We start from the raw sequence: 27,167 nt of genomic DNA, 5'->3' as shown, positions 1-27,167 counted from the left end.
CCAGATCAATGACAGACACTGCCTGAAAAAACAAAGTAGAGAGCAATTGAAGAATGGCATGCACATGTGCATACACACACACACATACATACACTGAAAGGGTTTAGGGATCTGACTTGAGATTTTGCTCATTATTAAAATAAGGTTTTGGAGCTGGGGAGACCACTCAGAGGTGCAAGTGTGAGAACCAGAGTTTGGATCCCCGGAACACACATAAGTGAAAGGTTAACATGGCAACCATCCTGGAATTTTAGTGCTCGGAAGATGAAGATGGGAGACCTCTGAGTGAGCTAGCTAGCCAGACTATCAACAAGAAGAGGGCTCAGAGTTCAGCAAAAGACCCTTTCGTCACATGGTATAAAGTGAGAGTAACTGAGGAATCTCTGATCTCCACATGGAAGCATGTGCTCACATATGCAAATATGTATACACACGTGGATGCACACACACCAAATAACTAAATAAAATAGGATTTTTATTAGATTACTAACCCTAAACAATACTCCTTGAGTCTTTCAAATAAGTTTGGCATGGATTAAGCAGAAATCAATCTTAGCACTAAGGAGAATTTTGTTGTAAATCAACAATGTGTAATTATGATTAACAATGTATGAGTCGTGCAGAGGGTTTTAAGAACATAACATTCTAGAGCTGCAACACTGTGGACATTCTAACTTACTGACACCCACGCTCCTGAGTTCCTGAGCTGGAACCAGCTCTGGGGAATTGCTCTTGTGCAAAGAGCCTGCATTCCCACTGCTGGCTGTGCCGGCCCAGCCAAGCTCCAAGGGCCACGCCTTCCCTGCAGCAGGGGCTCTGTCCAAGTTTCCTACTCTTCTTCCTCCCAGTATGCCAGCAGCTCAGCTGGGGGAGCTATGTGCCTAATACTGGTGATACATGGTTTCTCTGGTCAACAGTGGGCTCCGGACCTAGGGGCAGTTCTTCCAAAAGACCTACTTCCTGTTTACTATGAGTAACTCTGGTCCTAAAAGATGACAAAATGAAGAAGAGCACCCAGAAGAGCCAAAGCAGCGTCCCACCGATGCTCTCCATCAGACTTCCTTCAGAGCCTGTGCTTGACAGACCACCCACTAGCAATTTGGCTTTGGAGGATGGGGGAGGGGTGTGTGTGTGTGTGTGTGTGTGTGCTACTTCTCAGTGACTTCCCGCCTCTCTGTCCCTCTGTCCTTAAGACTTGAGAGGCATTCACCAAGTCAGCTAGCTGTTCCCCAGTCAGGCTTTAGAGAGGACACAGTCTCCATCGCTTTTCCCCCTGAATGGGTTCACACAACACTTCTGAGATTGCCTTCCTTTTGTTTATTTATTGAACGTTGCGTGGGGAACGAAGCAGGGCAGAACTCACCTGGTCCCATTCTCCAGCATAAAGCTGGTCAGACGGTAGATGTTCGTGGACCAGAACGCCATGTCGTCCAGTCCTCCCAGGAAGTACTCTTGGAACTGCTCCACCAGAAACGGGGACTTCATAGAGTATGTGGAATAGAGCTGCGGCAGGAGGCGGGAGGAGTGAGGCACACAGCACTGTCTGCACACAGCCCTTTGGCCAAGATTTAGGGAAAGTCTTTACCTTGGAAACAGCTAACATCTCCCCATGCCTGCAACACAAATGAGAATCTTTATGAGCCGCAGTTTCTTTAAAAAAAAAAAAAAAGAAAGAAAAAAGAAGCAAATAGTGAAGAGACAGTTCTAGCCATGTGCATGTTCTATCACTGAACTGCCTTTACAGAAGCAAACTCCATAAATCCGAATTGGGCCCCGGGAGCTGAAATGTGGACAAGGGTCCTCAGGAATCCCCCGTAAGTCAGCTGCAAACCTCCCTCCAGCTCTCACTTACATTTCCAAGAACTGAAGGTATGTGCAGTCGACAATGACATTTTTGGTGATGACTTGTCGACCATAGAGATTATCGTAAATCCTCAGAAGATCTTTGATAGGCACGTACCTGAGAAATGCATTAAAATGAAAAAAAAAAAAGCGGTTGGGTTCTGAAATTGAAGGTAACAGTAACAACTGCAGGAACTCAGAAGCTCCCAGGATCCTGAGATCGATTCTACGTTGTCAGATATTCAATAGTCTTTACCAGCGCTGGTTATTTAACTTTGCCAGTGGCACTTAGCAATCAATGCCATTATGTTCCCATTTTACATAAAAGGAAACTGAGTCACAGTCCAGTAAGTAACGTTCTCAATGATGCAGAACAAAAAACAGGTGCCTTCATCAAATACTTATAAAAGAATTTAAATATCAGAAACTATCGAGTGTAAAGAGAGTGTTCATTTTGTGATTTCAGAGTTCATGAAAATTAGTCTCATGAATCACTGATATGTATGTGTGGTGTGGGGTAGGGGGTGGTGGCATGGGGGCCAGGGGTGGATTTGGGTTTTTGAAACAATGTCTTACTCTGAAACCAAATATGGACTAGAACTCACTATGAACTCACAGGCTGTTCTCAAACTTGCAGCAATCCTCCTGCCTCAGCCTCCTGAGTGTTCAACTGAGTGAGCAGTAGATATGGCTACCCTCTCCAATGTGTTAATTTCAGGTGCACAGGAAAAAAACCAGAGAAAGAATTCTAGGCCCAGCTTTTGGCTCACAGACATTAATTGTTTTAGTTGGAAGGAGAGCAGTATTTTAAAATCAGATTTATAGAGCCACTTTGACTTCAGTTCCAAAACCTTCAGAACAAACAAGAATATAACAACCAATAAAATCTGATTTCCATAAAAAGATGAAAGAAACAAAAAAATTAAAAAGGAATTAAAAAATGATTTATGTGTATTCATGTGAAAAGGGGGGATTAAAAGGCCCATTTTTAGCTTATGAGAGCACCTATGACCTTCTCAATAAAAATGGCTTAAAGGGGGAAAGGAAATAACAAAAATATTTGTTTTAATGACTCATTAAGCTAGCAGAAAAATTAAAAAAAAATAATTCCAAAGTCCAAACCCAAACAAAAAGTGGAATCTCGGAAGGCAAGAGAGGATGAAAGCTAGCTTCATGCTGCCAGCATCTGCTGAACCCCAGAAGCTACGGGATTCGGGTGGTGGTGAGCAGAGAGATGAGTGTGGACATGAGGCCACCTGCCAGAGTGTGGCCAACCTCCTAGGGACTACACCCCTGAAAACAACTTCCTTGGCAGCCATCAACTGTCAACCCCTCAGCTCTGAATGGGAGCCCGTGCGTGCCTCCCTTCTCCTTACTGGAATGCCGACCGGCTTGCTTTAGTGTGGGCAACCACTGACGGTAGGAGTCTGTGAGTGTGCTCCTCCTAGACAGTCCTACCCAGCCTCCGGCTCTTACAGTCTCCCCACGCCCTCTTCTGAGAAGGTCCCTGAGTCTTGGGGTCGGGTGATACAGAGTCAATAAACTTTCCCCAAAACAGCTACAAGTGTTTCCTGAAACACATAACCTGATCCTACATTTCATCTGAAAGAGCGAAGACAAAAGGCACCTTTGAAGAAGAAGAAAGATAGTTTAAATAAGGATGTTCCCCACAGGCTTATATACTTGAATATGTGGTTCCCAGTCCAGGCCCAGTGTCTGTCTGTGTCTCTGACTCTCTGTCTCTCTCTGTGTGTCTCTGTCTCTTTCTCTCTCTGTCTGTCTCTGCCTTCCGTTTGTGGATCAGATGTAAGCTCTCAGCTACTGTTCCTGCGCCATGCCTACCTGCCACCACACTCCTTGGCATGACGGTCATGAACTCTGAAACTGCAAGCAAGCCCCCAACCCCCGACTAAATACTTTCTTTTATAAGTTACCTCGGTCATGGTGTCTCTTCCCAATTCAGTGGTCACTAAGACAGAAGATAAATAGAAGCTCTCTGCCCTTTTAGAAGCAGACATACAATAAACCAGGGACAGAAAGAAACAATGTTCCTGAGGGACAGTCACTCCAGCCAAGAGAAGAGAAAGGAAAGCACACAGCAGTGCTGCAGGCCAGTGAGGAAAGGGCAGACCATTGAAAACATAGTTCTAGAACACTCAGCCACCTCTGTGAAAAGAATAAAATTAGATTTATACTTCATCTTATGTAAAAATTCCCAGGTAAATGAAATGTAACAAGTCTTTCTGCTCTCCCAAAAGACCCAGGTTTGATTCCCAGCACCCACATCAGGCAACTCACAAACACCTGCAACTCCAGCTCTCTTACAGCCTCAACAAGGGACTCCATGTAAGTGTTATGCATACAGGTAAGCACATATTTACACACACAATCACACACACACACACACACAAAACAAATCTTTTTTAAAACCATAAAAGTTTTAAAGACTCCGTAGAAAATTCGCATGCCTTGAAGGTGGACTATTTCCTTAAAAAGCCATCAGAGGCACCAAGAAGAACAGATACAGTCAACTTCTTTGGATTAACAAATTCTGTTAGCCAGTCTTTTATCCCAGCACTCAGGAGGCGGAGGCAGGCAGATCTGAGTTCGAGGCCAGCCTGGGCTACAGAGCAAGTCCCAGGACAGCCAGGGCTACACAGAGAAACCCTGCCTTGGAAAACTGAAAGAAAAAAAAAGAATAAAGAATAAAATACACCCTAAGTAAAAATAAGTACTACAAAGTGCACACACATAATTCAAGAATCAGTTTAACAAAATGGCAAGAGATTAGAAGCTATGCATTCAAAAACACTAACAGAAGCCAAAACTGGTAACACAGGCCGGCAACCCAGGCTGCTTCAGCCACTGAGGCAAGAGGTCACAAAGTCAAAGCCTTCCTGGGTGAGTTCAAGGCTAACCCGACTCTGTTAGACCTTGTCTCCAAGTTTTAAACACTATAAAAAAGTAACAATAATAAAATAGAAGCCGGGGACTTGGCAAGGTAATAAAGCAATTGTCTAGCATCCAGAAGGTTCACAGTTCAATATCTAGTAACAAGGGTAAAATTACACAAACAAATAGAGTGGCAAAACAGGTTATGAACTAAAAAAAAAAAACACAAGTGCAACAAGTCACAAATGCCATTTCGGCACCACAAAAGAAAGTCGGTCTTACCAGCGCCTCGAGAGGTAATTAAAATTAAATTCGAACTGGCTCAACACATCTCCTCCTGCGGCAAGAGAGAGAGGTTTACCATCTGTGGGTTAGTAACAAACAGCTTCTTCCAGCACACTCTCCCACAAACAGACCGTGCCCACAGCTCCTCCCTCTCTGTGTGTCTGGAAGAAAGAGCTATCTTCCAAAAATCTTAGCTAGTGAAGTGTGTGAATTAAGAATCATATGTACCTTAAAAATTCTGTCTGCTATTCGTTCGCTTGCTTGCTTGTTTTAACAGAGCCTCGAAGTGTAGCTCTGGCTGGCCTGGTACTCACTGTGCTCTAAATGCTGGCCTTCCACCTGCAGTGATCCTCTTGTCTCAGCCTCCCAAGGGCTGGGATTCTAAGTGTGCGTGCCACCACACCCAGCTTTGAGTTTATTTTATTTTACTTTAAAATAGAGCATACAAGTCCTTTCAAATAAGTACTAACTTGCAGACTTTTGTTTTTCTAATTTTTTTTTCAGAGAGGGTTTCTCTTTGTGGCCTTGGCTGGACTCACTTTGTAAACCAGGTTGGCCTCAAACTCACAGAGATCCACTGTCTCTACTGAGATTACCAACTTGTATATTTAAAAAGAATTACTAAAAGGAAAAAAAAAAAGGTTTACCAGTTGAAAGCGAAACTACAGGTAACTAAAACTAATCTAGCAGATGAATTTTAATCTAAAAAATTTCTCATACAATTATATCAACAAAAAAATATATGTTTTTTTTTTTAAAAAAACAAAAATACATTACTACACCCACTTAGAAATTCGAGACTGTAGCTGGGTGTGGGCTACATATAGAAACTCTGTCTAGAGGGAAAAAAAAGAAAGAAAGAAAAGAAAAGAAACGTGTCTCTGTGTTGAATGAGCTGTGTTCTAGTCTAAATAAACTTTAGCATTAACATTAGATAAATACTCAACATACAACAAAGGCTCAGGATGTAAGCCTAGTAACCTGAGTTCAAGTCCCAGAACCCACAGAAAGGAGGAAGGACCCACTCCATAAGGTGGCCCTTTTACCTTCACACAAGCACATTGTGGCTCACAAGACAGACACATCATGCACAGGAGAGCACACGTGCTCAGGCAGACACGCACACACACACACACACACACGTGCACGCACACACACACACACACAGAAAAGTCACTGACGTATGAAAGAAGTGAATAAACAGTACCAAAGTCACCAGCTGAATGAGCCTCAGAGTAGGAGTCACGAAAATCAATCTGAGGAACAAAGAGAAGAACGTGGTGAATGTCACGGACTGTGACACGGAGGACCACCCCATGTCAGACAAGCTCGGGGGAGGTGACAGCCTCTCCCAGGGGGCTGCAGAAGTCTTCCTTGGTGGATTTGGTCTTCGAGCTGACATTTTCTCTCTTGTCTGTGTTAGCCATTGAGTCAGATAACAGGACTGCTGCAGACAATTGTGTCTCCCCAGAGGGAACAACTTTTCCAGTGCCTCCCAAGACTACGGGTCCAATAGGATAAAACTAGAAGCAGCTGAAGTGGGTGAGGAGGGTAGGAGGGATAAATATGACGAAGGTACATTGATATACATATGTATGATGAAACCCATTATCTGATGTGCTGTGGAGGGCTGCTTCAGAGTTTAAGAGCACTGGTTGCCCTTCCAGAGGACCGGAGTTTGATCCGCAGCATCCACAGGACGGCTCACAACTGTCTGTAACCCCAGTCCCCAGGTGTCCGACACCTTCTTCTGACCTCTGCAGGCACTGTGTACACTGCAGGCATTGTGACGCATGGACACGTACGGAGGCGAAACACCCATACATAAAATACATAAAATAAAAATGAAGATGAAAATCTTAACTTAAAACTGCCAAAAATCAAATGAAACGACTAATTAGTGAGCACAGCCTTTCGGCTAAGTTATTAGGAGAGACGGCCACCCCTCCCCATGTCTGGGAGCTATCAGTTTTGAACAGGGCCAAGTGGTAGGTGTTCCTTTCCTTACTCAGAAACACAACCTCAAAAACACTGCAGAGACACATCTGTCCCCGTTTCCAGCACACTGGCCCATTTCATTTTTGTGGATGAGCCTTCAAAGGTAGTAACGATGAGAGGAATTAATAATAATATTTTTTTTTTAAAGACAAAACTCTGACCAGAAGCCACTTTGGATAAAAAAGCTTATTTCCGCAGGATGTGTGAATAGCTTAAAATTTTCCTTTTGTTTGAAAATAATCCAGTCTTGCTTATAGAGTTTGGGATCAAACCCAGGGCTTTGCACATTAAGCAAGTATTCTAGCTCTGAGCTGCCGCTGGCCCCACCCTGAGCTTGCTTTTGATCTGGGCGTGACGGTGGCACTCTCGATATGCACTCACAGCTCCCATTGTCCTGAGGAATCCTTGTTCAATACCCAGGCTGTGCCAGCTGACATCGGCGACCATGTGTGAGGTGACTCCAAACAAGAAAGCCACCAGCTTCTCTGTGTCCTGGCAAAAAAAAAAAAAAAAGCAAATTGAAGTCTTATGTGTTGGGCTATTTTATGACGATTTCCTGAAAGGCTTTAACAAACATGAGCCAATTTCCGTTACTGAGACTTAACGAAGAATTAGAAGCAGGTGAATTATCTAGCTTCTAGTTATGGGAAAGTACACAGGATTTTCTAAAAATACTGTGTTAGTGTCTTGGAAGGTTGACCAGAGGGTAATCTCCAAAGTTTTCTCTAAAAACTTCATTAAGTTTTGACTAGGCATCTGCTGTGTCCCCACTAGTGTGCACAGCACTGCAGATCAAGTGTCAATGGGCTACCCCAGTCTGCGGAGCAGAGATTCCAAACAGAGCGGATCTAGCTGCATTTGGCAGTGCAGCGGTGAATGTGTGGGGTTAGAGGGCGTACCCACCTTCTCCCAGGGCAGAGGGTAGTTCTCCCGAATGTAAGCAATGCTGGCATTAAGAAATGGGGTCCAATGAGTCTTCTCGGACACATCATGGAATTTTCCTGATAAAACAAAAAAGTGGGGTTGTGGAGCCTAAAAAGTTGAGCTTCTCAAATCTCCCAAGACTATCTCCACTGGATTGCTGGGTCCCTCCATTTCCCCTCCAATCCCTTGTTTCCTTTGTTGCTATTCCAAGGACACCTCGGGAGCAGAAGGTCCAGCTGTAACTTTAGAAGGGTCACTGAAAGGGCACTCCACAAGGATGTGCCTATATTTCAACATTGTTTGCCCTGTTACTCTTCTTTATTTTTTATTATTGTGTTATTACATTTGTCTATGGTGTGTCTGTTTGCGTGTACATGCACACTTGCATCACAGCACTCATGCAGAAATCAGAGAATGACTTCTAGGCTCCTTCCACTATGTATGTTCCAGGGACAGAACTCAGGTCATGAGACCTGGAAGCAAGCACCTTTACTCACTGAGCCACCTCACACACACCCTCCCCATTGTAATATGTCAGTCCTAATTGTTACATCACATAGGAGAGTATAAACTGATTCACGAAAATGTGGAAAGCCACAATGGTGGCAAACACAATTCCAACACTCAGAAGGTGGAGGCAGAGGCAGGACGATCATGGGTTCAAGGTCATCCTCAACTACATGGTGAGTTTGAGACCATACCTGGGCTACATGAGACTCTATCGCAAAAGAAAGAGGGATCGAGGGAGGGGAGAAAAGTGGGAGGGTGGGAGGGAAGAATGAGGAGAGGAGGGAAGAAAAAAAGGAAGGATGGAGAGAAAGAAAGAAAGAAAGAAAGAAAGAAAGAAAGAAAGAAAGAAAGACAGACAGATAGATAGACAGATTATAGGTTTGATGACCCTGTCCACACTTCTCAAAACAATTGTATGTTTTGTTTATCCTGAAAGCCAGCACACATTGAGCAGTGCTTCTTAAAATTTACTAATCAAAATATCCTTTTCTCCTTTTCATGTGTCATTAATGTTTCAAGGCAAGGGATCGTCAGAAGATCAAGGGACAGCGAAACTCGTTGAATGCTTCTTAGGACATGACAAGTGAGAAATAGTAGGTTAGAGAGAAGAGCTATGATCCACAGACAAAAACAATAGTATTGAAGAATGACAGGCTGAGAGAAAAATGCAAGAAGTGCCAGGCTCAGCTGTCTGGAATCCCGAGCACAGGAGAGTGTAGCACCTTGGCATTTCACTGATATTAAGTATCATCACTAGATTGTTTTTTTTTTTTTAAGATTTATTTAATTATTTTGTGTATATATGAGTGCCCAATCTGCATGTACACCTGCATGCCAGAAAAGGGCATCAGATCCCATTGTAGATAGTTATGAGCCACTGTGTGGTTGCTGGGAATTGAACTCAGGACCTCTGGAAGAGCAGACAGTGCTCTTCACTGCTGAGCCATCTCTCCAGCCTATCACTAGATTGTTAAGAAATGGGATTTAGCTGGTGGTGGCGCACCCCTTTAATCCCAGCACTCAGAAAGGAGAGGCTGTGAGTTCAAGGCCAGCATAGTTTACAGAGCAAGTTCCAGGACAGCCAGGGCTACACAATGAAGCCCTGTCTTTTTGATCACTTTCTCCTTGCCAGACCACAGAGAAAGAGGATGCAGGCTGTCCTAATAAGACTGGATAGGCTGGGGTCAGATGGTAGGGGAGGAGGGCTCCCCCTTTCAGAGGAATAAGGGAGGGGGGTAGGGGAATGAAAGAGGGAGGGTGGGACTGGGAGGAGACAAGGGAGAGTGTTACAATCAGGATGTAAAGTGAATAAATTATAAAAAATAATTTTGAATTATGAAAATGGGGGGAAGGAAAGAAAAACAATAAAGAGGGAAGCATACTTAAAACAATAGACAATCCTAAGGCCCTGGAAATAGTTTCCATGGTGACCTGATGACCCAATAAAATAGAAGGCATTATCCTTGCAGACCCTCTTTCCACCCACTTCCCCCCTGCATGGTTACTCTGACAATACCTGTGTCAGCTGCTTTCTTTGCACCCTGGCTTTGGTTGGGTTTAGTCGGTTTGGGATTGGCCATTGACAGAATCAATAAGGAGACGAGAGAAAGGGAGGAGATGGGAGGTCGGGTATTTATGTTCTCAGTTCCTCTGCTGTAAGTTGGAAGTGGGCTGGCTATGACCCTTAGCTACATATTCTACTCCTGCCAAGTGGCCCCCTTTATGAAGGTCCCCAGCACAATGCAGCCATCATCCCCCTGCACTCTCTGGTGACTCCTTACGCTCTGTCCACACCTTTAAGAATGGTGCTCTCAATAAACTCCCCACAAAGCACTCAGCTAGCTTAGACCTTCACAGCGCTGGGCAGTGGTCTCATTACTACCCAGAACAACCCAGTGAGGAGGTTGCTGTACGGCAGACATAGAAAACCTTTTAAAAGGCACACACCGGCAAAAATAGAAGGCGCTGCCACAAAGCAGTAAAGTAGGCAGAGATATCTACATCCAGTGTCGCCATGTAATAAGGAACCAAACTGAAGCCATTTTGAATAAAATCTCCATTTCGAACAGGGGTCCAAGACCTCCCTGGGTAACCGATATCCTGGTTGGCAAGTTGAGACATGAATGCAAGGCAAGTCACCCTGCCACAGCTGAATAACCAACCAATGGGAACAGGATACGTATACCACAAAGACATGTTCCTCAGGAAGTCCCCTATCCCTAAATCCCAACTGGTGAGCTAACCTGGCATAGATGTTTATGGTTTTAGAGCTTAAAACCTCTATACCATCCTGGCTTAGGGACACAGTTCAGCTCCCTGTTCTGCGGCCCTGATTGATCAGTAGCGGCCTGAGTACAGTAAGTTTTCGTCAGCTGCTTAAATACTAAGATGAACATTGGAGGATTCAGTCAGCTCCGGAGCCTGTGCTGTTATCCCTGACTGGTCAGTGTTTGCTGCCTAACTCAAATAAAGATCTTGCTTTGCTGAATGAACTCTTGTGACTGCTTGGGTTATTTTCGATTTTCATATCCTAAGCAAAAGTTCTAGGATTTCTGTGCCCAAGCAGGCAAGTCATGGGTGAACAATTTCACATATGTGTGTTTATGCATAAAGTTGTATTTTATTTTTAATTATATGTGTGCATTTGTCTGTGTGTGTGATGTGAATATGAGGGCAGGTGCCCTTAGAGGCCAGAGAAAGGTGTTAGATCCCCTGGACCCCAGGTTACAGGCAGTTATGAGGCACCCACCATGGATCCTGGGAACCAAAACCCCATCTTCTACAAGAGCAGTATATACTCTTAACCACGGAGCCATCTCTCCAGCCCATGAAATACACACATTTTTTTAGTCAAAGCCAGTCCCATTAACCAGGAAACATGGGGTCATTCTCCCTGAAAACCCTCCCCTTACCTCTTTTGCAGACACTAGGATAAAAGGCATCAGGAAACACCGTTCCAGCCTGGTATGCGTCTTGGTGTTCTAAGAGCAGCTGAGAAACAAGGGAACCAAGGAAACACAGAAATTAGAGGGCCGCAGTCAGTAGGCTGGGGAAGTAGCCACATTCATTTCTAGCTCTGAAAGACTAGAACTGCACCGGACGTGGACAGAACAAAAGGGAAAAGGCAGGCAGGAGTAACTAAATGTTTAAAGCCTGTGCATATTTCACCACAATGCGGTATGTGTCACTCATAACCTTAGGGTCTTTCCTGTATAACAGGCCAGGTAAAAGGTAGCAAACCCAGCCATTTAAATTTTACCATCTTTCATTTTCTATTGCATTTTTGTTGTTGTTGTTGTTCTTTCTTTACTGGACTAGAATTCCACTAAGACTATTTTAAAGTTTTATTTCTTTTTGTGTTTTGGGTTTTCTGACACAAGGTTTCTTGTAGCCCAGCTGGCCTGAACTTGCTTATGTAGCCGAAGATGAACTGGAACTCCTGAGCCTCCTGACTCTGCCTCCCAAGTGCTGGGGTTACAGGCTTGTGGCAACCACCGTACCTGGCCTTCCCTAAGCCTATTCAGCTGAGACAAAATTGGTTGATGACAATGCTTTCAATGATCTACAGTGCAATGAGAAAAATATAGATACATACATATGTACACATACGTACAAACACACACATGCATGCACACACATGCTGGTGAGCTGGTAGGGCACAACTTTAATCTCAGCACTTGGGAGGCAGAGGCAGGTGGGTCTCTGTGAGTTCAAGGCCAGCCTGGTCTACACACACACACACACACACACACACACACACACGAGTTAACACAAACGGATAAGTAGCAACAACAAACTGTTTGCTGAGTGTGCCTGTGCAAGGTTGTATGCAGAGCATTTCAGTTCTTTCTTTCTTTCTTTCTTTCTTTCTTTCTTTCTTTCTTTCTTTCTTTCTTTCTTTCTTTTTTCCCTCCTGCTTCAGAGGGTTGCAAAACATCCTTTCTCTTTGAAAATGGTGTAACCGTGGACAGCAGGGTTTTTCTCTAGAATGCTCTTTGTTGAATTTGCTCACGTGGTTCTTCGTTGACTCTTCCAGTGTGGCTAGCTCAGACGAAAGGCTGGGAAACCAAGACTGAGTCTCTAGAGCACTTGACACCGCCCCACCTCTGCCACAGAGCACTCCTCCTGAGACGCAGAGCACCCTGGTTGGGAGGAGCACAGCACCCAACTGCTCACAGAGCCCTGGACATCAGGTTCCTCGGGAGTGCAGCTGAGGTTACCCGGGATGGAACTAGTAGTCAAGGCGGATTTGCATGTTCTAAAGCAGGACGGTGGGGCTGGAGAGATGACTCAGGGGTTAAGAGCACACTGGCTGCTCTTCAAGAAGTCCCGAGTTCAATTCCCAGCAACCGCACGGTGGCTCACAACCATCCATGGTGAGATCTGGTGCCCAAAGCAAGTCTGTTGAATCTGCAGCTAGCCAGCAGGGCCGTGGCTCTGAACAGACACAAGCTCGGTTTTCAGTACCACCGTTTCGAATGTTGTCCCCGGAGGCCTGTCTAGACAGTTTTAGATACGGCTGGAGCTGCTCCTTTATACTGGTGTGACAGCCAACACTCTAGCTCCTGGCCTGTAGTCCATCAGCCCAAGGGGCTTCTGTGATCTGCAAAGGGACAGTGATGGACACAATCCACAGTCCAGTTTGGTGGTACAATTATTTTAATTTTTTTCTTTCTTTAAAAATAAATTATTATTATTATTATTATTATTATTATTATTATTATTATTATTATTATCCATGTGTGATGGGCTCTATGTGCGTGTGCACCTGTTGTGGATAAATGTATGCTACAGCACACATGCGAAGGTCGGAGGTCAGCTTTCAGGAGTAAGTTCCCTCTATCCCCATGGGTTCTGGGGCTCAAACTCAGGTCATCAGCCTTGGTCGAGAGTGCCTTTACCCAGTGAGACATCTTACCAGCCAGAGAGTTGGACTTCTGCCCCTTAAAAATCATAAACAAAAAGCTTGAGAGACAGTTCAGTGGTTAAGAGCATTTGCTGCTACTCTAAAGGACCAGACTTTAATTGCCAAGTACCCCCAATCAGGAGGCTCACAATCGCCAATTGCCTGTGCCTCTAGCTCCAGATCTGACACCCTCTTATGACCTCCACAGGCACATGCTCACACATGCCTTGCACCCACGCATGCGCATATAAATTTTAAGAACATAAATAATCTTAGCAGCCTCCATTCTAGGAGCTTGACGTGGTTAAGCCTTTCTTACATACCAAGAGAAAGGTGATTATCATAATAAACCATTATCAGCCACGGGCAATTAACAGATGAGGTACTAGAAATGTCTCTACCCTCTTGAGATATATTTGAACCTTATTAATAAGTTAATAATTAAAATGCCAAGTTAAACATAGACCAAAATACCTTTTTGTGAGACAGGGTCTCTCTTAACAGGCTGACCTTGAGCTCACTGTTTAGTCAAGGAAGACCTTTAACTGACTCTTCTGCCTCAGCCTCCCAAGTGCTGGAATGACAGGTATTTATCACCACATCCTGCCCAAAATTAGCAAGGGTGAAAAGGAATAAAAAGCAAACCGTGAAAGCAAAACCTCTAACAAACCTGAATATTTTTCAAAAATTTCCAGTAAAATACAAGAGGAATTAGACTATTTTTTTTGTACCATGAAGTACATATACATGAATATGTTTTTGTTTTGGTTTTGTTTGTTTTGCTTTTTTTTTCTTTTCTTTTCTTTTTTTTTTTTTTTTTTTTTTTTTTTTCTTTTTTGTCCCTGATTCCTGTCTCACATCTTCTAAAAGTGGAATGTTAAAACTAGAATTCCCCTGCCCCAGGCAGGTCACAGAAACTCTATCGTAAAGATGAGGACGTTTTTGTCCTGGCTCTGGCCCTAATGAAATGCTCAGCCTTATCTTTTCTGACAGGGAAGGGCAGTTGAGCAACCTGACTTGCTGGGCTTCCACACCCAGACCAGGACCTTTAAATCGGAGTCCTTGAGGGTGCAGTTCAGCTCCGGCCCACACAGTGACACCTCCATAGAATTCCAGGGGACAGGATTATGCTTTAGGGACAGCTGGGCACAAGGAAGGCCATCAACTCACACTGAGCCAGAGAGATGGCATGCACCTCCCCCGCCCCCCAAACACACACAAGATAAATAAATAAATGTAATTTTTAAAAAGTATTTAAGGAGCTCATTGTGGAAACAGGAATGTGGCAAAGGGGAGGAAGCGCTGTGCTCGGCACCTTTCCAGAGATGGCTGCCTGCCTGTCTGTCCACTGTCTTTCTTTTTGCGTTTAGTTATTTGCGAATGTGTGCTGTAGTCCATAGGTAGAGGTCAGAGAGCAGCTTTCAGAAGTAGGTTTGTTTCCTTCCACCGTCTTGGTTGTAGGAATCAGACTCAGGCTGGTAGTTCTCAGCAGAAAGCACCTTTACCTGCTGGGCCATCTCATCAGACCAATGGTCTGAATCAGTTCTGATGTCACAAGAGATTGCCAACCACTGCTATCAAGGTCAGTTTTTAAGACTCATCATTGCCATGGAATTTTATATAAATATATGACACACACACATATATATATATATTATATATATTGTTATATGATATATATATATATTATTCAACTAGTAACAATGCACAGGAACACACTGGGTTAAGCTGATTTAGGGATGGGCACAGGCGATCCATCATATAGTCCTACAGCTGGTAGGAGACAGAAAAAGAGCACACTTCTTCATAAAGACCTCTGACTCCTGAGTTCAAGCTGAGACTAGAACTCTTATCTAGCACAATACACACACACACACACACACACACACACAAAGAGACAAAAACTCCCTGCCCTCCTGATGATAAAGATGTATAAAACACAGTTATAAAAAGTTAAAAACACACTAGGCAGTGTGATGCACACTTTTAATCCCAGCATTCAGAAGGCAGAGACAGGTGGATCTCTGTGAGTTCCAGGACAGCCTGTTCTACACAGTGAGTTCCAGGGCAGCCAGGGCTACACAAAGAAACCCTGTCTTAAAATTAAAAAACAAAACAAAACAAAAAACAAAAAAACAGCGATTTCTCTCAAGTGTGACCTCTATAAAAAGAACAACAAAATACCATTTAGAAATTATTTCAAGGGCCAAGGATGTAGCTCACTGGTAAAGCTATTGCCTAGCATGCACAAGGCCCTATAACAAATATACTAAATGTTGCAAAAAAGCAAAGAAACAACATGTTTTCAAACTGTGAATTACATTATTTAAATATTTTAATTCTAAAATGTTTAAAATCTATATTGATTGACATATATATTTGTTTACATACACATATAATGTCTAAGTGGCACTGAGGGAGATGTGTATGTTGTAATCACAACATTAGTTTCATAAAGACATAAGTACAATTATTAGTTAGTTTAAGGATCTGTTTAGACCTTTGTTTGACACCCATAGAGGAAAATGTATGTACAGTCTACAAAAACCCAGCTCCTTACCTCTTTGTAGTTAACGTGTCCATCTTGAAGCCGAAGAAACTCCAGAGCCCTGTGTCCTGAAAGAAATGAATACCACACAAACTAAGTTCAGCTATGCCTACCGAAGATCACTTTTTAAAAAGATTTCTTTTAAATTACGTGTGTGTGTGTGTGTGTATACATGCACGTGAATGCAGTTACCTATAGAGGCCAGAAGAGGGCACAGGATCCCTTGGAGCTGGAGTTATACACACAGGTAAGCACCCAACATGCGTGTTTTGAAGTGAGTGTGGGTTCTCTGAAAGAGCATGAAGCACTTTTACCTGCTGAACCATCTTTCGAGACTATATAGAGTTTTTGTAGTTGTTGTTGTTGTTGCTTTTGAGGAAAACATCAATTTTTTTCAATTGCAAACTATGGAGAAAACTGGAAATATAAAGTAAGATTGCACTCACTTGAGGTTTTCTTTAGGCATAACTGTTTTTTGTTAGTTTGAAACAGGGTCTCTCTGTGTAGCCCTAGCAGGCATAGAACTTTGTAGACCAGGCTGGCCTTGAACTCGCAGATATCCACTTGCCTCCTCACAAGTGCTAGGATTAAAGTCATGTTTTGCCATGTCTGGCTTAGGCATAATTGTTTTTAAAATGTTTATACTATTAGAATATAAAGCAAATTTGTGTGGTGATTTAAATTTTCTGCTTAGCTAACTATGGCCTCGGCTAGTTACCCAACATTGTAGACCTCAGTTGCCCTCCATGAAATGAAAGTAAAATTCTGTCTCACAGGATGACTGACAGAACCATAGAAAATAAATACTGAGTGAGGACACAATTATAGTCATACGGGAGAAACTTTGGAAACAGAAGCTGTCATAGTATTTGCCTCAGAACTGGGTATATAAACCTAAACACAAAATAAAAGAAAGGCCCAAAGCATGGATGAACAATGGTCCCCAAGTGTATTTCATCACTGAAATACTTTGCAAAGACAAAGTTATCTCAGAAAGCTGCCTCCTCCACTCCCCCCACACATACACACACAGACACCTAAATCTTAGTGTCAGTGGGAAGGTTGACATTCCTGGGAATACACACTCAGCAACAACACCTTATTTCTATTGTGAATCACATTCTTTTTTTTTTTTAACTATTTATTTTTATGTGTAAGTCGTTTCTGCCTACATACGTGTCTATGTATCACGTGCATACAGTGCTTTCATAGGACAGAAGGGGGCATTTGATCCCATGAGTTACAGACAGCCGTTAGCTGTCACATGTATGTGCTTGGAATCAAAGCCAGGTCCTCTGGAGGAGCAATTAGTTCCCTTAATGCTGAGCCATCTCTCCAGCCCTGAACCGCATTTGTTTTTTTCTATCCATACATATATCAATTAAAAAAAAAAAAATAGCCACTCCTCTACTGTGCGCACTGATATCCTAACAGTCAAGTCACAAACCATGTAAAACATCCAGAGTTAGGACTCCAGTGCTTTCCCCATGCAAACAATTGAGCGAGGATAATTCTTATAATGGGTTGCCATAAATATAAATCTTCCACCCAGGCCTCACATAAGAAATGAAAAAAATGAACCAGCTATGTCGTCTGAGTTGTTAGTTGGTATAAGGTTGAATTTCAGTTGCCTTTTATGTGAAAATCTGAGAATTTGTGCAGGTTATATTTCATATATGTTTGTGCACATAGATTGTTGTTGTTGTTGTTGCAAAAGGGTTTCAATTTATAACCCAAGCTGGCCTGGAACTCAAAACTATCCTCCTGTCTCTGACTCCCCATTGCTGGGACTATTGGTGTAAACCCCAACACGCTGCTTAGATCTTTTCAAATATCCATTAGGGCTTACCTGTCCACCATGAACCAACAAGAAACTCCAAGGATTTTTTAAAAAGAAAAATTATTATTTCTGTGTGTTCCCCTTGAGCATCTGTCCCTTTAGCTTAGAGTTGGAAGATCCTTCAGAAGTCACTAGATTGGCCCCTCCCAGCCTAGTGGGAGACACAGGTACATGCCTAGTTTACAGCAGGAGTTTTCTAACAGATGAGGCCTATGTCGCCTTCCCACTGTCTCCTGACTCTCTTTCAGTAATGAATGTTTGCTAGAAAGAACAGCAAACTCGCTGTCAAGACATGCCATTCTAGGCCAGCCCACCCACTAGTGAGCCTCAAACAGGAGGATCCATTTCTTCATCTGCAAACTGCAAGGCCTGGGCCAGGGCCCTTTGTGTCTCTTTATACTGGTAACGATGATCTGGGGGTCCAGCCTGCCAGGGCTCAGAATCTACATCTGCTCCGCACTGGTAGATTTTCCTATTACATCTGGAACCTTGTCACTCTTTGTAACTGATAGAGGCTAGAGGCATAACTATGTAACAGTATCATCTTTACTGGAATAAAAGAAAGCCCTGAACATCAAATATAACCTAAAATTAATCTTAAAATCGCTGTAGGATGTACTCCTATCTTGATTGTATTGTGAATTGCTTTACATTCTCTACATGTTAAAAAAAAATTCACAGATACATTTCACAAGAACCAAATCCCTTTGTTAGGAGCGACCCCACACGCATGCCTAGGGTGGTAGCAGCTATGCAAAGTGATGAGCGTTCTCAATTAATCAACTTATGCAGCTGCTATAGTGGGGTTTCATTAGCTTTTCAACGTATCATATCACATACCTTAAATTTATACAATTTATTTTTGTCAATTATACCTTTAAAAGGCCAGAAAATGTAAGTTTAAAAAAAACTGTCCAATTTTCACTTATCTAAATCCACTATCTATGTCCCAGTTTGAATTCTTTTGCTGAAATAATGACTATAACCAAAAGCAACTTGGGGAGGAAAGATTTTTATTGGCCTACACATCCCAATCACAGTCCTTCATTGAGGGAAATCAAGGCGGGAATTCAAAGTGAGAACCTGGAGGCAGGAACTGAAGCAGAGACCAGGGAGGAAAAGTGCTTACTGGCTTGCTTTGTCATGGCTGGCTCAGCCTGCTTCTTTATACTCCCAGACATCTCCTGCCCACGGTGAACTGAACTTCCTCCATCGATCATGAATCAAGAAAATGTCCCACAGACTTGTCTACAGGCTAATCTGATGGAGGCAGCAACTCACTTGAGGTTCCCTCTCCCAGATTTGTCTAGGTGACAAAAACTAACCAGCACAATAGAGATAACCCTGCCTCCGTCCCTAAGGTCAGGCACACTGGAGTGTGGCCTTCTCCTGAAGAACTCCTGTAATGCTAGGCTGGGCTCCTGTAATGCTAACAACCACTCAGCCTCACCAGTTGCCGTGGCTCCCTGAAGCCAAGCATCCTAAGGCCAATAGGTAGCACTTAACCCATGGGAAAAAATTTAGGTCAGTGGTGAAAATTAGGGTGGCCTTAAAGCTCAAACGATGTGTCATGCCCATAAGAGCCATTCACAGCCACTCAGGGACCCACTCCCATGGCTGCATATGGCCCTTTACATCTACCTGGAAATGCCTGTCCTTGGAAGTATAGAAGCAATGAAAATAATCTCACACTCCTGCCATAGGCACTCACCTTCCTTCTCTCCTAGTTCTGTGACTTTCTTCAGCTACTCACTGGCCTCTGCCAGGAACACCCAGGGGTGTTACATGAAAGGCCTGGGCTTCCTCACCTACCTCTCCCTCCCCCGAGCCCACCTGCTGTTTCCTAGCCCTTGTGCCTCTCCTCCCCACTGCCAGGCCACTTCCCACAGCAGGGAGAATTGTGTCAAAAGGTGGAATGGATTTTCAATCTCTTTCTTGAGCTTACTGATAAATTCTTGTCTTTTTAATAACTCACAAACAGGAGGTGGCGAGATTGCTCAGGGGGTAAGGGTACATACTGCTCTAGACAGGGACATAATTTCGGAGCACCCATGTTGGGTGGCTCATAACTGCCTATTCCTCCAGCTCCAGGGAGATCTGATGGCTCTGACCTCCAAGGGCACCTGGACTCACGTTCACTCGCCTACACACGACAGTTAAAAATAATAATCTTTAAAAACTAATGCCCAGAGGACCAGAAATAGGGTAGAGCACTCATAATCCCAGCACCAAGGAGAGGTAGGAAGATCACCTCAACTTGAGACCAGCCTGTTCTAAATAGTAAGCTCCAAGTCGGCCACTGCTCCATCGGGAGATCCTGTCTCTAAAACTGACAGACACACAGACATATAAATAAGGCCCAGCACTTACCTATTTCTACATGTGTTGAGAGGCCACACGATGAACTTGTAGAGCAGAAGAAAGCCAGCAGGAGCATCAGGCCAGACCACAACCTACCAGCAGACATGTTGTCATTCCTCTCCGGCTGCTAATGTGGGGACAATCCAAGCTGTAGCCAAAGTATGACTCCAAAATCCAGGCACGGACTCAGCGTGTTCCCTCTGCACAGGTCACTGACACAGGAAAAGCAGGCCTCGTTTCAAAAGGATACTGTTTTCCAATGAAGTCAACTGGTCACCCAATGTTTAGTTTTTCCAGAAGAGCAAACAAACTGTCCTCCTGGAAGGGGAGAGAAAGCAATCTGCTGGGATCTAACAACTTGTTGCTGGAGGCACTTTGCCATCCCACCCACCCAGATTTTCTCTCAACACACAATTGGCTCAGCAAATCAAAGTTGCCTTCAACTTGCTTTCTACACAAGATGCTCACCTGTGCCAGTTGCTGGTCACTCTACTACTGGGCAGCATATCGGGCACCTTCTGCTCACACTTACCAAACAGTTTCCTCATCCTCCCAAGCCCCAAGTGCATGCTGGGAAAGCTCTTACGGTGATCACCTAAAACCGGCTTCTCTTTTTATATTTGGCAACAGATACTGACACTGCTGTGTGTTACGCAACCCTAGCCACTCCTGGCCTTCTACTCTGGCTCTTCCAACAGGACTTACCTGAGATGTGTTGCAAGGAAGGATTCCTGCAGACCAAAGATCCCAACTGCACCTGGGAGGTGGAGGCAGGAAGCCGATTAGGGTGAAGAGAGAAGGGTCTGGAAAAAGCCAGGCTCAGGACATACTCGTCATGAAGTAGCCAATCAGCAACAGGCAGCCCAAAGGAAACAGCTCAGGTCATTCCTGGACAGAAATGAGGGTGATCTTAACACTCAAACGATGCATTGTAAGTGCTCAAAGCAGCAGGGTGCTCCCAAAAGACTAGGAGGAAACAGTGTTCATTCTCAGGCTAAGCAAAGGGAAGGCATGAAAGAACAAAAGATAGGATAATCTGAGATGGCTGTCTGCCATGCAGGACTTTGTTTTGTAATCTTAACTCAGCCCCATCCAAACCCCCAGAGATGAATTCTGTAGTTCTCCCTCTCCAGGGGGCACTGGGCCCGAGTGCTTCTAATGGCCTTTAAGCCACAGCCTAAATGCCGGCTTTGTTTTTTTCTTTAATTTGGCGAGCAGTGTCTTTATAAACTTCCACCACTCTGCTTGCTTTCGGTTTTTATCAATGGGATCTCATGCATGGCAGAATAGCTCTGAATTTAGCGTGTAGCCAAGGATGACCTTAAATTTCAGAGTCTCCTGCCTGTACCTTTCATTGCTACAATCGTAGGTGTGAGGCGGCGTACCCGGCCAGACTAGCTTTTTGTAAGTAAGGAAATTCCCATTAAAATCTAGAATTTTAGCTCTCTAAAGTAAGATGCCCTGACCCAACATCCCTCTGTGACATGACAACCAGCTGAAGTGGGGGACCAGCCTTCCCCTCAACAAATATGCTCTCCTCTGCGTTCTCTTGTTCTAGCCATCCACACTGCCTGTGGCGGGTCCCCGAGCACCACTCTGCCTGCTCCCCCTCTCCCTCTGAGCCTCTTCAGGTCCGCAGGAGAGGCAATAGTGATGATAAATCAGTACTTCAGTAAACCTAAGAGCACACAAGAGTAGCCAGTCAATAACGGGAAATCAAATGTGACGCTTACACTGCAGTCCTTACACGCTACAGACTGAGAAATGATGACCGGTGGGAGTTTGAGGCTAGCCTGGACTACACTGAGACTTTTTCTTGAAAACATCAATTGGGCTGGCAAGATGGCTCAGTGAGTAAAGGCACTTGTTGCCAAGCCTGGTGACCTGCGTTTACTCCCCAGGACCCACATGGGAGAAGACAATCCATTACCAATCACATACACATGTAAACAGATGTAATAAAAAGCTTAAAACAACAATGATGACAACAAAAAGGCAGCTAGAGGACTGCCAAGGATCAACAGGTGAAAATCCTGCCTAAAAGGGCTAACTAACCAGATATCAGAAAACCAAGCCACACAAAAGCACCAGGGAAGGAAACAGGTTCCGTCACTAGCCAGTACTAATCCCAAGTGTCTTGTGTATTTTATATATTCAAAGTTTAGAATGAATATATATATTCATACAATAAAAAGGAAGGAATTCCTCACTTAGGACAATGTGATGGTTAGTTAACAATGTTGCTTTCTTGAGTTTTTGTGAAGTTTAGGTTTTGTAACCATGAAAACATGATTATGTGTTTTTTTTAAAGCTATGACTTTAAGAGAAGAATAACTCCTACACAGATGTAGCCCATGGCACCTCAGTCTCCAAGTGAGTTCCCTAGTAAGGGGAACAGGAACTGTCTCTGACATGAACTCAGTGGCTGGCTCTTTGATCACCTCCCCTGAGTGGGGAGCAGCCTTGCCAGGCCACAGAGGAAGACAATGCAGCCACTCCTGATGAGACCTGATAGGCTAGGGTCAGATGGAAGGGGAGGAGGACCTCTCCTATCAGTGGACTTGGAGAGAGGCATGGGAGAAGAAGAGGGAGGAAGGGCAGGATTAGGAAGGGAGGAGGGAGGGGGCTACAGCTGGGACACAAAGTAAGTAAATTGTAATAAATAAATAAATAAATAAAAATAAAAAAGAGAGAGAGAGAAGGCTAGCCCGCTACAGTGGTACAAGCCTTTAAATCCAGTACTTGGAAGGCAGAAGTAGGCCAGTCTGGTCTACAAAATGAGTCCAGGACAGCCAGGGCTACACAGAGAAACCCTGTCTTGAAACAACCAACAAACAAGAGGGGTGGGGCTAACATAGTTCTCAATATCAAGAAACTGAAATGCTGGGGGGATGGCATAGTCATTAAAGCACGAGCATGAGGACCTGAATTCCCACCCTCAGCACCATGTAAAAACCAGGCACAGTCACGTGCATCTGTGCTGGGCAGGCAGAGGCAGGCAGATCCCTAGTGTTCCCAATCCAGCCTAACCCAATCAGTGCGCTCCACGTTCGGTGAGAGACCACCTCAAAAACAACACGCGGGAAACATATTAAAATAGACACCTGATGTTGACCTCTGGCTTCTATACACGTGTTTGTGAAAACATTTTTCCTTGCTGGGCAGTGGTAGCTGCCCTTAATCCTAGCACTCAGGAGGCAGAGGCAGGAGGATCTCTGTGAGTTTGAGGCCAGCCTGGTCTACAAAGCGAGTCCAGAGCAGCCAGGGCTACACCAGAGAGACCCTGTCTCAGAAAGAAACAAAAAAGAAAGAAAGAAAAATGTTTTGCTTCCCACTGATATCCCCTTGGGTAACCCAAATCTTTGTTTAAAGAGATGGTGTGATTCCATCATTTGGAGCCTTTCTGAACTAAAAACACAAATTAAAAAGCAAATGCGCAGGTACCCTAGGAGGGGGTGGGGACGTGCATTTCATTTGCATACCAATTCTGCTGTCCTCTGTCTGAGTGACCTTGTTATTTAAATATCATTAAATATTATTAAGATATTTTGCTGCTTCTCTGTGATTCAGAGGTAATGATAGTTTCCACCTTGTGGGTCATAGTGAGTATCTATGATGAGTGACTATACAATGCATTTAAATGGAAATTAGTATACAGTAAGTACATTATATGTGCACAACTATCATGCAGAAGAAAACGTCCCCACCCAAAAGATTCACCATGGACTTCTATTATTTTCCTTGTTGATTTTTGTTTTGCTTGGGGTTTTGTGGTACAGGGGATCAAATCCAGGGCTTCCTTCACCCTAGGCAAGTGTTCTAACACTGATATACAACCTAAGCTCATTTCTTGCTTTATTTTCAATCAAGAAAAAGACTTTGCATTCAGGTAGTCAGCAGAAGATTATTTCTAAAAATTTAGATATGGATATAAGGCAAAACTGGATGAAGTCATTGAAATGAAGGCAAGTCTTTATATGCAGATAAATGAGATATAATATTTTTTATGAAGCCTCATGTAGTTTAGGCTCTCCTCAGACCCTCCATTCCCTGGGCTGAGTTATGCCTTGCTTTTTTTAAGTGTGTGTGTGTGTGTGTGTGTGTGTGTGTGTGAATGCAGGCATACTTATGGAGGTGAGGGGACAAGTTTCAGGAGTGCTGACACAGACACACACACCAACACCTTGTTGAGGTAGGGTCTCTCTTGCTGTTTCTGCTTCTCTGAGTGATCCAGGTTAAGCGGGGCTTCCTCACCTTCCATCTTGCCATAGGATCGGTGGGACTGCAGCCATGTGCCACTGCGTCCACCTTTTTACGTGGGTTCTGGAGACTGAGCCAGGATCATTCGGCTTGTGAGACAAGCACCTTTAGCCACTCAGTCACCTCCCCAGCCCTTACCCTGAATGCTGGATCTCTTTGCCTCTACCTCTCCATGCTGGGAATGAAGGCACGAGCCACCAGGCCCAGCTTTAGATATAAGTTTTGTGTCCGGACTAAAGCAGCCGATTTCTCTGGCCATCTAATATGTCACTGTCATTACAGGACCAAGACAATAGCTGGGAAAGAGGGTGGACAGAGCCAGGGACTTGGGTTTAATAGCTCGCTGGGAAAAGGTACTTGCTGCCAAGCCTGCTGGCCTAAGTCCAATCTCCGGCCTCCACAGGGTAGGAGGAAAGACCAGTTCTGGCAACCCTCCCCTCCTCCACACAAATAAGTGAGTTCTGCAAGCCAGGAACTGGAAACTAACGGTGCCCGGGAACATAGGGAGAAAAGGAAAGCCCCCTGCCTCCCGGCGCGCTTCTCCTATGGGTTCTAGTGAGCATATCCACCCAAGATCTGGGAGACATCAGGAAAATAAGATGAGAGGCTGGGCGAAATTGTCTGTACTCCAAATGGGGGAGCATCGGTGTGGGAAGGAGGGTGCACCACATAATGGACTCCTCAGACTGTAGGGACAGTTGCCTTGGTGAGCTCCTTCCTTGGTCAAGCAGGTAAATAAACGAGGATTTTTTTTAATACTGCATTGATGGGGAAGATTAATATAGTAAGATTATACCTTTTTGTTTGTTTTCTGTCTCGCTTTTAAAGAAATAAACAGAGAAGGTGATATGGCTCCTAGGTATTGGTCCTGGGGTGGCCGGTGGGCAAGTCGGGCTGGGAAGGAGAGCAGGCAAGGCTTTAAATAGTTTCTCAAGTCAGGGGTGGTGACACATGCCTATAACCCCAGCACTTGGGAGACTGACACAGAGGGTTTGCTGAGTTCAAGGCCAGCCTAGGCTACAGAATGAGAACTTGTTTTTTGTTTGTTTGTTTTGTTTTCTGTTTGTTTGTTTGTTTTAAGTTGAGAGAGGGAGAGAGAACGAATTCTGTGTTGGGGTCCAGGTGTAACAGGATAAAGATGCTGATTAAGGTGATCTTGCTATAGTCAATCCTCACACCCCTGTTGATTTTTTATAAAAAAACAAAAACAAAAAAACAGGGTCTCCCTAGGTAGCCCTGGTTGGCCTTGAACTCAAAGAGCCTCCTTTTCTCTGTCATCGCTGGGATGAAAGGTGTTTAAATCAGTTTAAAGGGATTAAATCAGTTTATTGATTCTATCTTGATCATTTCCTGTTACTGGTTGGCCAGACTCCATCCCTGCCAGTTGCTTGGCCTACAGCTGCTAGGTCATGAAGCAAAGGCCCTGCAGTGTCTTGGGAGCACCCTGATGAGGGCGCAGAAAAGTATGCAAGAGGAATCCCCGGGCCCCACTCCAACTCTGGTTGAATGGTTGCCCCAAATCCCAGCACTCAGGAGAGCTGTGCTCCGAATTCATGAAGGGGATATGCAGAACAGCACGCAAGGAACAGATTACTGAGCTGCACTTGGCCCCTCTTTGAACAGTGGTCCCCAGTCCCAGTGCTTAGGAGCTGCAGTTTATGGAACCGCAATTTTGGCCTTGGTGCCATCTCTAGGCGGAGCGCAGATTGCCGAGGCTGGGGTACAAGGGAACGGAAGGCGCTCCTGTCAGTTTAGACCTAATGACAGGTGGGAATCCAAAAGCAGGAGCAACTTGTCTGCACAAGTCTATCTTGCTGGGATTCTTTAGCTTTGCAGGCCCTGGAGAAGGGCACGCGGGAAGCACAGGCCGGTTCGGGACCTGGGTGCAGCTCCAGGAGCGCGGCAAGAGGGCGCTCTCCCCGTCTCCGCCACCCTCCCAAGGCCGTTCCCGGTGCCCCGCGCGTCCCCGCCGCCGCGCTCCCGCTTCCCCACGACCCCTGCGCTCCTGCACGCTCACTTGCCTGTCCCTCGTCGCTGTCGCCGCCACCGCCGGGCCATGGCGACCTGCTTTCTGCTGCGGAGCTTCTGGGCCGCGCGTCCGGCGCTGCCGCCTCCGGGCCGCCGCAGCCTCCGTCCGGTTCCCGCGGGAGCCCAGCGGCGCAGCTACGCCCGTGGCCCCGCTGGCCTCCCCGCCGACCTACTTCGCGGGGACAGCTTCGTGGGCGGCCGTTGGCTCCCAGCCCCCTCCACCTTCCCGGTGCACGACCCGGCCAGCGGCGCCACGCTGGGCACCGTGGCCGATTGCGGGGTGCCCGAGGCCCGAGCTGCCGTGCGCGCCGCCTACGACGCCTTCAGCAGCTGGAAAGGGGTCTCGGTCAAGGTGAGAGCGCGTCGGGTGTAGGTTCCCCTCGGCCTAACGCGAGGCAGAGATCCCCAAAGTGAAACTAACCCGTGACACCTCCATCTCAGTTCCTCGGGGTACACAGTACCGAAAGCCAGAGCAACAACAAAAAAAGAGACAAATAAGTTTGGAGCGTGGGTCGGAGCCCTGCATGATGTCAGATTTCCTGCCTTTTTTTCAAACCTTAAGTAATGTCAGCCAGCCAGCCTGAGTGGAAGCTGTACGTAGGGGCAAAGTAAATGTGTGTGCGTAGGCAGTATGTGGGGGCTGTGTGTGGGAGTCGTGTCAAGGACACTGAGGAGGGACATGTGAGCTTTGTTTAGGGGGACAGAAAAGTTCAGGCACATCCTCTGATTTTTGGTCTGAGTGGGTAAGGGCTGCTACGTACTAACAGTGGTGG

General features: G+C 45.0%; 2 protein-coding genes across 5 annotated transcripts in view; one reads left to right on the top strand and one right to left on the bottom strand.

Moving 5' to 3' along the window:
* Gpld1 (glycosylphosphatidylinositol specific phospholipase D1) overlaps positions 1 to 20,993 on the bottom strand; it is a 46,369-nt gene extending 25,376 nt beyond the window's left edge. For 2 of the 3 annotated variants that reach the window (XM_021641394.2, XM_060372882.1), the window contains exons 1-11: positions 20,812 to 20,993; positions 20,116 to 20,424; positions 15,918 to 15,973; positions 11,364 to 11,442; positions 7,921 to 8,018; positions 7,399 to 7,509; positions 6,227 to 6,275; positions 5,017 to 5,071; positions 1,853 to 1,960; positions 1,586 to 1,613; positions 1,364 to 1,503 (exon numbers count right to left, since the gene is read on the bottom strand). In XM_021641394.2, the coding sequence (XP_021497069.1) occupies positions 1,364 to 1,503; positions 1,586 to 1,613; positions 1,853 to 1,960; positions 5,017 to 5,071; positions 6,227 to 6,275; positions 7,399 to 7,509; positions 7,921 to 8,018; positions 11,364 to 11,442; positions 15,918 to 15,973; positions 20,116 to 20,212 (821 nt within the window). In that variant the 5' untranslated portion in view covers positions 20,213 to 20,424; positions 20,812 to 20,993. Of the gene's footprint in view, positions 1 to 1,363; positions 1,504 to 1,585; positions 1,614 to 1,852; positions 1,961 to 5,016; positions 5,072 to 6,226; positions 6,276 to 7,398; positions 7,510 to 7,920; positions 8,019 to 11,363; positions 11,443 to 15,917; positions 15,974 to 20,115; positions 20,425 to 20,574; positions 20,674 to 20,811 lie in introns of those variants that run through there. The other variant, XM_021641395.2, reaches the window with a different exon arrangement.
* A 3,889-nt stretch (positions 20,994 to 24,882) lies between these two features.
* The window catches only part of Aldh5a1 (aldehyde dehydrogenase 5 family member A1), a 37,531-nt gene continuing 35,246 nt past the window's right edge, over positions 24,883 to 27,167 (top strand). Inside the window, exons 1-2 of one of the 2 annotated variants that reach the window (XM_060372883.1) lie at positions 24,883 to 25,097; positions 26,195 to 26,746. In XM_060372883.1, the coding sequence (XP_060228866.1) occupies positions 26,423 to 26,746 (324 nt within the window). In that variant the 5' untranslated portion in view covers positions 24,883 to 25,097; positions 26,195 to 26,422. Of the gene's footprint in view, positions 25,098 to 26,077; positions 26,747 to 27,167 lie in introns of those variants that run through there. The other variant, XM_021641396.2, reaches the window with a different exon arrangement.

Source organism: Meriones unguiculatus, chromosome 19 (genome assembly GCF_030254825.1).
Source record: "Meriones unguiculatus strain TT.TT164.6M chromosome 19, Bangor_MerUng_6.1, whole genome shotgun sequence".
Taxonomy (NCBI): domain Eukaryota; kingdom Metazoa; phylum Chordata; class Mammalia; order Rodentia; family Muridae; genus Meriones; species Meriones unguiculatus.
Note: the sequence above shows the minus strand (reverse complement) of the source record. Positions and strands in the feature narration are given on the sequence as shown.